At 46.1% G+C, this 12240-nt stretch overlaps 2 protein-coding genes across 3 annotated transcripts; one reads left to right on the top strand and one right to left on the bottom strand.

Annotated features, from left to right (window-relative positions):
* The first annotated feature begins 980 nt into the window (after positions 1 to 980).
* On the top strand, positions 981 to 5478 carry LOC117852927 (uncharacterized). Of its 2 annotated transcripts, XR_004639976.2 has the most exons (9): positions 981 to 1466; positions 1583 to 1723; positions 1860 to 1952; positions 2030 to 2156; positions 3505 to 3611; positions 3851 to 3931; positions 4062 to 4267; positions 4592 to 4677; positions 4783 to 4836. XR_004639976.2 is itself a non-coding variant. In XM_034735234.2 (8 exons), exons 1-8 carry the CDS (start codon positions 1089 to 1091, stop codon positions 5000 to 5002), a joined length of 1233 nt encoding a protein of 410 aa, XP_034591125.1. In that variant the 5' UTR covers positions 993 to 1088; the 3' UTR covers positions 5003 to 5478. The 2 variants fall into 2 exon arrangements, 1 of the variants encoding a protein (XP_034591125.1); XM_034735234.2 differs by lacking the exon at positions 4062 to 4267 and having other exon boundaries at positions 993 to 1466; positions 4783 to 5478.
* Positions 5479 to 6356: 878 nt separating this feature from the next.
* On the bottom strand, positions 6357 to 9852 carry LOC117852925 (probable pre-mRNA-splicing factor ATP-dependent RNA helicase DEAH5). Its single transcript, XM_034735231.2, has one exon. The coding sequence runs from the start codon at positions 9730 to 9732 to the stop codon at positions 6526 to 6528; it is 3207 nt and encodes a 1068-aa protein (XP_034591122.1). The 5' UTR covers positions 9733 to 9852; the 3' UTR covers positions 6357 to 6525.
* Between the last annotated feature and the right edge of the window lie 2388 nt (positions 9853 to 12240).

Here is a 12240-nt window from a genome sequence, read left to right as displayed (position 1 = left end):
ACTAGGGCCTGTTTGAAACTGATTCTCCGAGGCTCTCAAAGTTCAATTTTCTTCGATATATATTTTTTCTCCTTTTCTTCTCATGTATACGAGTCCTGTAACATTGGCGGCAAACAATGCTCTCCATTATGGGAATAAAGGTCAATAAGCTCGAAAGGAGAGTCGTGCCTAATACTCGATCTCTGAGCCCTGTGCTTTGCTTAACTATGTTCAAGTGTACAACTAAAGATTCATGACTGGAGGATGGCAAGAGCAGAAGCGGGCAAAGCACGACTCGACTACATGCCTTGAGACATCAATCAAAACACTGCCTTAAAATATTTATCACTTATTGGGGATTCATCTAGAATCAATAAATGATAGTACCAAGATTACCCTTAGAATTGACAATAAACTACCTACCTCCAGCCCTCATATAAATATGTCTTTAGTTGTTTCACCCCATCCTCCCACCCTACTGCATCGCGCAGCGCCGCAAGGGGTAACTCAGCATGTCCCTCCACTCTCATTTATCCGCCACCTCTACACTCCTCGGCTGCTTCTCTCACCATCAGATTCTTTCTCTTACCAGCAGATTCTGTGAGCATTAATTTTTCATCGTAGCTTAATTTTTAAAGAAGCGCTACTCAGACTGGTCCCAATGGAAGGTTTCATAATAATTTCATGAACATTAAACTGTATGTCGCCTCAGCAATTTTGCTGACTTGACAAGGTTATTATGAGGAGGGAGAAGGAGAAATTTTATCAGATGTGAGAGGAGTTTCGTCTCAAGTTCTTGGAAACCCATCAAACTTTTATTTGGAATAGTCCTTGTGTAATGAAACAATGTATGGGGACTTGCCTGAAAGATTGCTGAGGCACAGCAACGCTGTGGCGAGGCAGCAGAGGATTCGCCGGCGGGCGGCTAGCGGTACGTGGCGACGTGGCAGGTCGCTTGGCTTTGCCTCCGCGCCGGCAACCCTGCAAATTCACTCCTCTCACAGAAGTGCGTTCCCCAATCCCCACGGTACCGGGCTACCGGCGCACCGAGGCGGCGCTCCCTGCCTGCTGACAAACAATAAAAAACAGCAGACTAGCGGAGAAAAAAAATGCTGGCTCTGCTTCCTCCCGCCTCCTCCATCCGTGCCCTCGCCTTCCACCGCCGCCTCCCAGTTCCCCTCCTCCTCCCCCCGCCGCGGACGCTTCCCCGCCTCGGCCCGGCCCCCGCGCGCTCCTTCATGGCCTTCTCCGCCGAGCCGGCACCGGGGGAAGAGAAGGCGGAATCGGAGGAGGAACCCTTCCCCGCCACCGCCGCGGCCGGCGGCGGCGCCGGTGACGCGGGCGAGGTGAGCCACGAGGAGTGGCGGCGATGGGGCACATCCTCGCCGCTCCCGGGCGCGGTGGCCGCCGTCGTCCGCGAGCTGCTCGAGATGGAGGCCGCCGCCGGCGAGAAGATGCGCTTTGGCGGCGTCGGCTCCAAGCTGAAGGTGACGTCATCACCTTCCATTTTGTGGGTTCGTGAAGGTTCTGGGAGATCAATGCAGGAGTTGAACTCATGGCAGCGCTGATGGCTACGCGGTCTGATTTTATCTGGTCTTCGCAGGGTGATTTCAAGGACGTGGAGGACAAGAAGCACAGGGCTGTCTATGAGACGCTTGCCGACTCCGACCAGAAGCTGCAGTATTTCTCGGCGCGGCAGATTGGTTGCCGTTTGCTAGGGAGCAGAGGGTACCTGTGCCAGAAGGTAATGTGATGCCTGATCTCTGTTCATTAAGCACTTGAGCACTGATACAGCAACGCAGCATCTTGGGGTTTGATGGTCATAGGACTGAACCTTCAAACAGTCTGTCTAACTGATCCATTTACTTCTGAAATTGCAGTGCTGGCTACCAGCTGAAGATTGTATGTGCGCAAATGTTTTTCCTTGCAATCTTTGGAGGGGGATGAAATTCTGGTTATATATGCATCCAAAGGTTTTTCTGTAGAGCATCGTGCAGTTTTTACTTATGTACTACCTTCCTATTGCGTATAAGCATCTCTGTTTTTGCAGGACTTTCTACGCCAAAACAACACTGGAAAGTTACTCTGGCAAGTATTTGGCATCCAAGCTGCACAGCTATGCCTCTTTGGTATCCAGGAGCATGAAGATATAATGTGGGATGCATTTCAGCGTTCAGGTGACCTTAAAACCATCTTTGGTTTCTCAATTGTTGAATAGTATTGCAAGTACTTGCCTTGATTTAATCATTTCTGCTTGGTAGTTTAGATTAACTTTCACTTGCTGCAATTGATCCTTTGTAGAGTTGTAAATTTCTTGTTAGGTGTGTAAAGCATTCTTTTGTCAACTAAGCTCAACTGATATGCTTAATCCTACTTAGGATACAAATACATGACATACTTTTAGATTTGTGATGTTGCTGTTTATGTTGTGATTGCTTGGTGCTGAAAGAATAAGAATGTGGCTTCCAGTGGAATGGGGAGGTGTTGATGACTCTGATGGCATTGCCCTATTGTGAATCCAGAAATCAGTTTTAGTGTAAGAGGTCAATAACAGATCACCGTGTTATGATACATCTTGAGCCTTGTTATTAATGCATTTAGTGGATTTGATAGAGTATAGACTTCTTATGGGGCCATTGCCCCATCTTTGTATGATGCATGCATATTATATATTTTGAATTCCGAAAAGAAGAAAAGGGGTTGCAATTTTGGACATTGGAGGTTCTCTTGTGCTGTTTTGGTCACATAACACTTAGTCTCTTAAATTCACTTCATTTTCCGAAGTTGCATTAGTGACGACGAGCAAATGTCCTCATTTAAAGACTAAAGCCAATAGATGATGTATTCTCCGAGCTCAGTTGTTTACTTGTCGACTTTTCTTCCTACCTCATATTGTACATATAAATATTTATGTTTACTTAACCTGCTTCCGAGGTTGCTTACCAGTTACCACTGCAGCGAGGTTCAATTGTTGATCTATGACATGGTAATGTCATAGTTTCATGGAAGCAAAAAATAAGATGCTAATTTGTGATATTGATCATAGTTTAAATGAGTGTTGAGTGTTAACATGTTTAAGAGAAATAGAGCCTGTAACCGTCCATGTTTACTGACATCCAGGACTTTATGGTTCAAATTCTGTGCATAGTTGGGTTTTCTTTTCTGTTTGCATTTGGTTCCTTTTATTTTGATCATCGTGAATGGTTCTACTGATGCATTGTGTGCTTGACCTGGATCTAATAGCATTAAATTGCATCCTTTGATGCATTGATTGTCTATGGTATGAGCTGATATTTCGCATGAACAAAAGCAGAATGCATCTATATCTGAACTGATCACTACAAATGAAATGCTGAGTGGACTACATTTACTTTATGATCTGCAGAAGATTGCTGAATTAATCAATCATTTAGTATGCCCATATACTGAGTCATTGGTATCTTTAGCTAGAACATGTGTTTTTCAGTGCTTTTCGTTGTTAAACTTAAATATCTCAGTTTCCATTCTGATGTGGTGTTCCTCCAGGAAAGGGGAAGATCTCATTTCTATATCCAAACAAGAGTACCATTCCCAAGTCAGTCAAAGACCTCAAATTCGATGGTTTGTCCTTGAGTTCTGACCTTCATGACATGGTATGTATTATGTTCTTTTAGCTGGCATTCCATGATTTATACTGTAGCACAGATGACAGTAAGTAGTACTCCCTTATATACATATATTCCATGTGGATTTTTTTAATGAGCACCTTTTGTTCATTATGTTAAGTATTGAGTGATTTAGTTTGTTGAGTGCGTTCTGGTTTTGGAACTAACACGTCATATCAACTTTCAACATTTTGATACATGGTAATGATTTAATTTCTGCAATGCAGAGTTCACAGGATGAACCTTTCAACTTCATTTTGCTTGATGGTACCTGGAGTAATTCTGCTGCACTGTACAGAAGGTTGAAGGTACAGTTCAATGCGTTTCTCATCTGACACATGCATTCCATTCTTAGGCTGTCTAGACTACCAGTAAACACAAAAGTGCTCATGTTTTTTCTGCTGGCTGGTGTTTTCAACATGTCAATTACACAAACAGGCTGTTCCCACCTGTCGACTTCACAACAACAACAACAACAACAACATAGCCTTTCAGCCCCAAGCAAGTTGGGGTAGGCTAGAGTTGAAACCCAACAAGAGCCACAAATCAGGCTTCGGGCACATGAATACCTGTCGACTTCACATCTAACCAAATTACTGGATCGTGCTTTGTTTACTATAGCTTCATGAAATTCAATTTGAAAGGTGTAGTTTCTTGACTATTATGCCAAATACTTCAATTCTTACCTGAAGGGTGGCATGGTAGTCTTGTAGTAGGTTTCATATCTAAAGTGTTACTTGAAATCATGTACCTATAGATTGTATATTTTCTCAGATGATTCTTGATTAGATCATACAAATCTATACTTCCAAATCCTCAACCCAAGACCATTCACAAAAACTGAGAGCAGACCAGAATAGGGTTGGGTTGCAAGCTACTTGCCATTGTCTAGTTTCAAGGTTTGAACTTGAAGTCCCTATGTGAGATACAAGTAGCTATATGACCTAACATCTATTATTTTGATACAGGAGAGATGGACTGCAATATGGGGAGATGAAGATATTCCTTGTATCTCACTATCTACGCTTAGTGCCTCAGTGATGCATAAACTGCGGTGAGCAAAAAGCTTTACTTGTTCTTATCAGTTACTCCATTTCTAGTTACTTCCCCCCTTGTCAAATGCTTATTTTAAGTATGTTATGCCTTTTCATATGAACAGACCGCAGCCAGCATGGGATCGCACCTGCACTGCAGCAGCTGCAGCTGGACTCCTCTGGGAGTTGAATTTGCGGCCTGAGCTCAGCACATTAGAGTTTGAAAAGCAAGCTGAGGCAGTGGAGTGCTCATTAGATATCTTGCTGGATGCTCTCACCACTCGACGGGTTCGTCTGGGTCGATCGATAACCCGAAAACAGAGACATAATAGGAACTGCATATAGGGAAGCATATACATTAAAGTGGAAGGCTGAGGGTGTGTTTGGTTTTATGCCCATGCCTGCTGATTGATTTTTTGGTTCTTGACTGTGATTGCTCCCCTCGTTCGGATGGGCGCCAACCTAAGACGTGCCCACATGCTTGCTCTCACGCCCAGGCGGTGGCTGATTCCTCCCAATTATTTGGCAATCCAACGGTTTTGGCAGGGCAGGGCATGGGCACAAACCGAACGCACCCGCATGCTGAGTTCATTCTTTTTATAGAATTGCATAGCTGATTAGCTAGTCAAATATTTCCCCCCTCCTTTTCTGGTTGCTAAATCTTTCAGTGCAGTATAGTTTTTTATAACGATAATTGTGATGTTGCTGATAAGCATGAAGAAGAATTTTTTTAAACGAACTTATACAGAAACCAGATCTGTATGCCTGTAGGTTCTGAGATGTTAGACTGAAAATTTGCCTATACGGTACTGAAAGTTGTATCCACCAATTGTTAGACGCGTCTGGTCGGTTTTCTTTTTGTCTTTGTGGCGCGTCTGTAGTCCAATGTCCTGGTGTGCGGGTGGTGTGTTCTTTGTAGTCAGGTTAGGTCCATTTTGGATTCGTGTACTCCTTTTTTGAACTTAAATGAAATGACACGAGAAAAAAGAAATAAGAGTATTTGTGCAAGAGAGCTGAGCCATATAACTGGTCCATCTGATAACGGCCTCAGGCCTCAGCCCCTAGCAACACGTTTGTTTTAGAATTCGTAGCCTCTAGCAACACGTTTGTTTTAGAATTCGTTCTTCTGAACGAACGGGTACAAGAGTGTGCCTATTGCCTATTTGATGGATAGTTACAGCTGGCTAGACAAAAAACGAAATGAAAACAGAAGTATGTACAGACTGCTATACATATTTTAGAATTCGTTGGCCAAAATGAAGTGGTTAAGTCTTTATTTTAAGGCTAAAAATATATTAAGAATAGCTAAACACCCACGTACTTTCACTTTCTAAGTTTTACATAAATGTAGCATTTCATTGTCGATGAATAGTTCAACAATCCAGCCGGTGGAAATACATATTGGCATGGATCAAAAGAAAAAAAAAAGTTTCCTACAAAACAAAGCTCAAACAGTAAAAAGCTCATACAAGGACCGAACCCCACAAACGACCCAAATACCAAGGTTTCCAGGCCTTCCAGGCCTCCACAATTCCGGTGGGCCGTGGCAAGGTAGCCTCCTTGAGTAAGATGTGCTATCACTGATCCAGTGACAAGATATATCAAGAAAAGAAAATGATACCTTGCTTAGATGCAACAATACCCAGATTTGATGTGTAAAAATTGAACTAGTTTCAATCCATGCAACAGTTGAAACAAATTGTTGCGGTAACATGCTTTTTGCCTCACAGGGCTTCCAACTTTAAGGAACAAAAACTATACATGCAACACCGCACTGCAATCATCTGAGCACATGGATTAACAGAGCAGCTTAATATCTACAACTAGAGTAACATTACATGGCAGAGCTACAAGAAAGGAAATACAAATCACCAACGGCGCTTGCTTAGGCGCCATGAGTTCGGCTCACTGTGTCTATCATACAGGGGTTCGATCCTCTCCTGGCGCTTCCGCTTACTGATCTTCGTCGGGTCCACCGATCTGTAGAACCTTGGTGCCAACTCTACTAGCCATCTCGGGTCAACGGCTGTGACCTCCCTCATGTACTCCTTCGTCGTCATGACGATTTCATGGTAGATCACCCACTGCGGCTGCTGGTGAAAGAGGGCACTGCTTGGGTGGATATATACTTGCTGATGATCAGAGAGGGTCTGGTATCCTCCACTGGGATCCTTCCTTGCCGCGTGGAAGAAGAATCCAGCGGCAAGGGCTTTCCCTATCTTGGTGGGATTGTTCCCTGCTGAGACAACATCAAGCTTATACTTATCCATGATCTCGAGGAGCTGTTTCCGCACGTCCTGAGCCCTCCTTAGGGAGTTTACCTGGATAAAATTCTCAAAGCACCATGGTCCTGAAAACCCCTTTGCCTTCCATGCCTCATACACAGTGAGTAGGGTGAGATGATCACCTTCTGGCTGGAAAAAATTTGATCTCTTCCGATCTGCTTGAGCTTGCTTCTCTCTTGGCCGATAGAATATGTTCCCAGTTTGTATCATGGCAATGATTGTCAGTATTTCATCACTGCATCCAAGGTCTACACTAGCAAGGAGCATCTTTGAAAGGGGTGGCTCCTGTGGAAATTCAGCCATCTTTCTCCCTAGCCTAGTAAGAAGACCCTCTTCATCCAAGGCGCCAAGACTGTACAATTGCTCCATAGCTGACACGAGTGCTTGAGATGCTGGTGGATCCATGAAGTCAAATGTCAATAGGTCATTAATTCCCATTGCCTTCATATTAATAACCGTCCACCCCAAGTTGGCCATCTGGATTTCCGGAGTTGTTGTGGGGACCATTTCATTGCGATATGCACTCTCAGTGTATAGACGATAACACTTGCCTGGGCCTGTACGTCCAGCACGCCCTGCTCTTTGCTTAGCTGACGCCTGAGAGATCGGAGTGATAACCAGTGAATCCAGCCCTAGTTTTGGGTTATAGACATTAAGCTTTGCAAAGCCTGGATCAACAACATAGTAAATCCCATCTATGGTAATAGATGCTTCTGCAATGTTGGTGGCGACGACTACCTTCCTCTTACCAGGAGGAGCAGGTTCGAAGATCTTTGACTGAACTTCAGTAGGAAGAGCACTGTACACAGGACAAATTATCAGCTCTGGTATGTCCCCACCAAATGCCTTCATCCTCTCATGGAGACGCTCACAAGCATGTTCAATCTCTTCCTGGCCAGTCAGGAACAAGAGGATATCCCCTTCGGGCTGAGTCAAATGAATTTGTAATACTGTGATCAGCGCAGCATCCATGTAGTCACTCTCTGGCTGTTTTGTATGCAGTATCTCAACTGGAAAAGTTCTTCCAGGAATCGTGAAAATATTGCAATCAAAAAAATAACCAGAGAACTTCTCAGCATCAAGAGTGGCTGAAGTGACTATTAATTTGAGGTCACTTCTCCGCCTAATTAGCTGCTTTAGCAAGCCGAAGAGAATGTCTGTGTAGATAGTTCTCTCATGTGCCTCATCAAGCATAACCACCGAATAAGACGACAAATCTCTGTCCACCAAAATCTCTCGTAGGAGCATACCATCTGTCATATACTTGATGACAGTTTCAGGCCCAGTGCGGTCGTCAAAGCGAATAGAGTAACCAACTTCTTCACCTAATCGACATCCAAACTCCTCTGCTACACGCTTTGCGATTGACTCTGCAGCAACCCTGCGTGGCTGAGTACAAGCAATTTTACCCGTTGCAGTATACCCTGACTCAGCAAGGTATTGCGTAACCTGGGTTGTTTTCCCAGAGCCAGTCTCACCGATAACAACCAAAACTTGGTTGTCATGAACAGCATTAATCAGCTCCTTCTTGAGTCTGAATATTGGAAGGCTCTCTCTTTGCTCCTGAATTGAAAGCCTTGACCTCTGCCCATATGTTCCAGCCTTCCCATATGTCACCTTCCATTCTGGCACACTCTGTGCTGTTAGTCCCATGCCCATCAACTCCTGCATCAGGTACCGTCCACCTGACATGGGGTCCTCCCACGACCGATTAAGGTCCTTAGGTATTGCATCAACCATTCCTCTTTGCTCCTGGGTGTGAATATCACGCCTCTCCTTAACAAGTGCAGACTGCAGTGCCGCCGCATGGCTCATCGACCCCCCAGGATTCTTGGAAATCCTCACTGGAGACAAGTCAGCCGTGGAGCGCCCCTTTCCCTGCAAGAATGCAGGCTCATCCTCATTGAGTTCGATCTCCAGCTCCTCCTCTGGTTCCTCCTGGTAAAGCATCCCATCGTCATCCTCATCAATCCCTGGATAGTCCTTGGCATCCAACACCCCCGACGCAATCAGCTGCTTCATCTCCCACCTCTCTGGCGAGCTCATCCGCCTAGTTGGCCGGCGTGGCACAGGGCCGGCCTCATCATCATCGGGAACAAAAATCCCCGAAACCCCCTTCCTCTTCCCGGCGGCCCTGGCGCGATCAGCTGGTGGATTGGCTCTCGGCGCATCGTCCTCCCCAGAACCCCGACGGAGTGGGAGGAGATCCCTACCCGAATCCTGATCGACGTCTCGCATCGACAGCCCCAGCTTGCTGCCGTCCACCGAGACGACCTTGACGAACACCTCCTGACCGCGAGTGGCGGATACGCGGCGGCCGGGAATCTGGGAGACGTGCACGAGCCCCTCGCGGCCGCGCGCGCCGTCGAGGCGGACGAAGCACCCAGCGTCCGCAACGCGGGTGACCCTCCCGCGGTGCACCTGGTACAGCTCCGGGTCCCCATCACTCTCCGCCTCCTTGTCCCCGCGTCTCCCCTTACCGGCGCCACGGGAGGTGGGGTTCTGGGCGGCGGGCACCGGGGCGGGGGCGTGGTCGGGGATGGCGGTGATGACGGCGTGAAGGGAGCGGACGAGGTAGTCCGGGAGCTCCGCGCCGTGATCCCTGAGCGCGGCGGCGAAGTCGGCGGCGGAAGCGGAGGCGCGGCCGAGGTCGACGACGAACTCGGCGAGGACGCGGTCGGCGACGCCCAGATGGGCCTCGAGCTCCGAGCAGACCTTCGAGACGAGCGAGAGCTGCGTGAGCCGCCGCATACCCTCGCCCACCGCACCGGCGCTGGTCGCCGCCGCCATGACCGCGCGCGCGGCGGCGGGGTGCCGGGCGGTCTGGGTGCGCGTTGGTGTCGTGTCGAACGGGAGTGGAGATGGAATGAAACGGAACGGTGAGAGGAAGGCGGTGGGGGGCGTCAAAGCCACGAGGGCGGCCGCAGATATACGGATCGGTGCGGCGCGTCACTCACGCGTGGGCGACTGGGCGTCCGATTCGGGCGGCCTGCGAAAGAGGCTCGAATCCGCGGTCGAGTCGGTTACGGTGAACCCTCGTGGCCACGTGCCCACGTACGCTCGGAAAGAACTCTGCAGGTTCTGGTTCATTTTTCAACTCCAAATTTCCTCAATAAAAAACAACAATTTTCCAAACCTCTTGTGGGGCCAGTTAGAAAACAACGGTGGGTACCTTCGACCCAAATACTCCCTCCCTCCGTTCCTCCGTTCCAAATTATTAGAAAAACCAAAACGATCTACAATTTAAAATAGAAAGAGTAACTATTTACTCCACCATCATAGGATCGGTTTGAGTGTCAGAAGCTACTACCAATTTTCTTCAAAATTTGGTTGAAAATTTAAAAATATCATTGAAAATTGTCAAGCCATAGGGGGCCTTTCAGTAGGGCCCCCCTCCTGTTTCTTAAAAAAAAGCCATGGGGGTCTGGTCCTGCCCCCTTCCTCTATCACTACCTAATAGTAAATGAAACTATTGTTCATTTATGGGAAATGTAAATGAAACTATTTTTTATTTGTTTTGTTGTTTCATCTTGATAAATTCTTTCAGTATAATCATTTATGAGAAAATGTAAATGAGACTACTGCAGTAAAGCTGCCGAAGAAGATGAGCTTGCCCGACGTCTGCCTGGTTGGCTCAAGGCGTAGCCGGCCATCTCAAAAGGCCTCGTGTAGCTAGAAAAAAAGAGAGGAGAAGATAAAAAAAAGACCTCACCTGTTTATCGTTAGTAGCTCGGTCTTGCTGTAAACCTCATAGTTGAAATTTCCTCGCAGTCAGGTTCAAGGGAGAGCCACCCCAGAAGAGTCTGATGAGGACATCCCTTCCAATGATACAACCACGCCTACTACGCAGCAAGGACCAATGACAAGAGCCCGTGCACGAGAGCTAAATTATCAGGTTAACTCGTTCCTCGCTGTCCATAAACCCTCATCTCATAGTTGGATGCTACTAAGTCATTGTGATGATTTTATTATTATTAGGAATGATGGAGAGGAGTCTAATGGATCAACCAATCAGTTTGGGCATCAAGATCACACAATAAGAAAGCACAAGATCGGACATCAAGTTCAGACTTCAAGTTCGTACAGCCAGGCAACATCAAATTAACGTGGCAATATTTCTCAACTCCGGATGTTGTTTGGGGCATATGAGTACCCATTGGAAAGATCTTGAAGTCTACTTTCAGATGGATCCAACCTCATGACGAAATTCCACCGGAGCTGAGCAGAATTGACGAAGAGACGTTCGACCTTCCAGTCTTGGGATGAAACCCTTATATCTTGTGCAGCCCACTAGGGGCTCTTCCAGCTTAGGGTTTACACCTTCCCACGCCTCCTTGCTGTTGCCCATGTATAAATACATCTAGCAGCTACCAGGATGAACTTGGGTTTTGTTTAGATGCAAGTTTAGCTATTGCTACTTCCTAGTGAACGCGTGTGTCGACTAGACCACCCGATTTGCTTGATTCAAGACCCCAACTCGTGATTCAGGTTTCATTTGGTTCAGATCTGTGGGTTTATTTGATTGTTCATATTGTTCTTGTTTGTTCTCAATTGCTAGCAGGTTCAAGGGTGTTCTTGGCTCGGCAAGAACAGCCAACGTCGAAATCGGTGTACCTGTTGCTAAGGCGCAACCTCCTGTGATTGTTGTAGTCGGATAGCCAATGTTGATTCCACCCCCAAAATCGAAGTTACTCCTCTCATCGAAAAATTGGGAAGGGGAGGGATAGTGTCTTTGTGATTGTGGATAGATTTTCTAAGATGGCACATTTTATACCATGTCATAAGACCGATGACGCTACTCATGTTGCTGACTTGTTCTTTCATGAGATTGTTCGTTTGCATGGTGTACCAAACACAGTTGTTTCAGATCGGGATGCAAAATTTTTTAGTTATTTTTGGAGAACTTTGTGGGCTAAATTGGGTATTAAGTTGCTTTTTTCCACTACTTGTCATCCCCAAACTGATGGACAAACCAAGGTTGTGAATAGAACTTTATCTACCATGCTTAGGGCAGTTTTGAAAAAGAACATAAAAATGTAGGAAGAATGTTTGCCTCATGTTGAGTTTGCTTACAATTGTTCACAACACTCTACTACTAAAAAGAGCCCTTTTGAGATTGTTTATGGTTTTGTGCCTCGTGCCCCTATTGATTTGCTGCCTTTACCAACTTCTGAGAGATTGAATTTTGATGCTAAACAACGTGCTGAGTTGATGTTAAAAATGCATGAGACCACAAAAGAGAACATAGAGAACATGAATGCTAAATATAAACTTGCTGGTAGCTTAGGAAAGAAGCAT

The sequence above is a fragment of the Setaria viridis genome, chromosome 4 (assembly GCF_005286985.2).
Source record: "Setaria viridis chromosome 4, Setaria_viridis_v4.0, whole genome shotgun sequence".
NCBI lineage: Eukaryota > Viridiplantae > Streptophyta > Magnoliopsida > Poales > Poaceae > Setaria > Setaria viridis.
The sequence above is the reverse complement of the archived record's forward strand: the minus strand, read 5'-3'. Positions and strand labels throughout refer to the sequence as shown.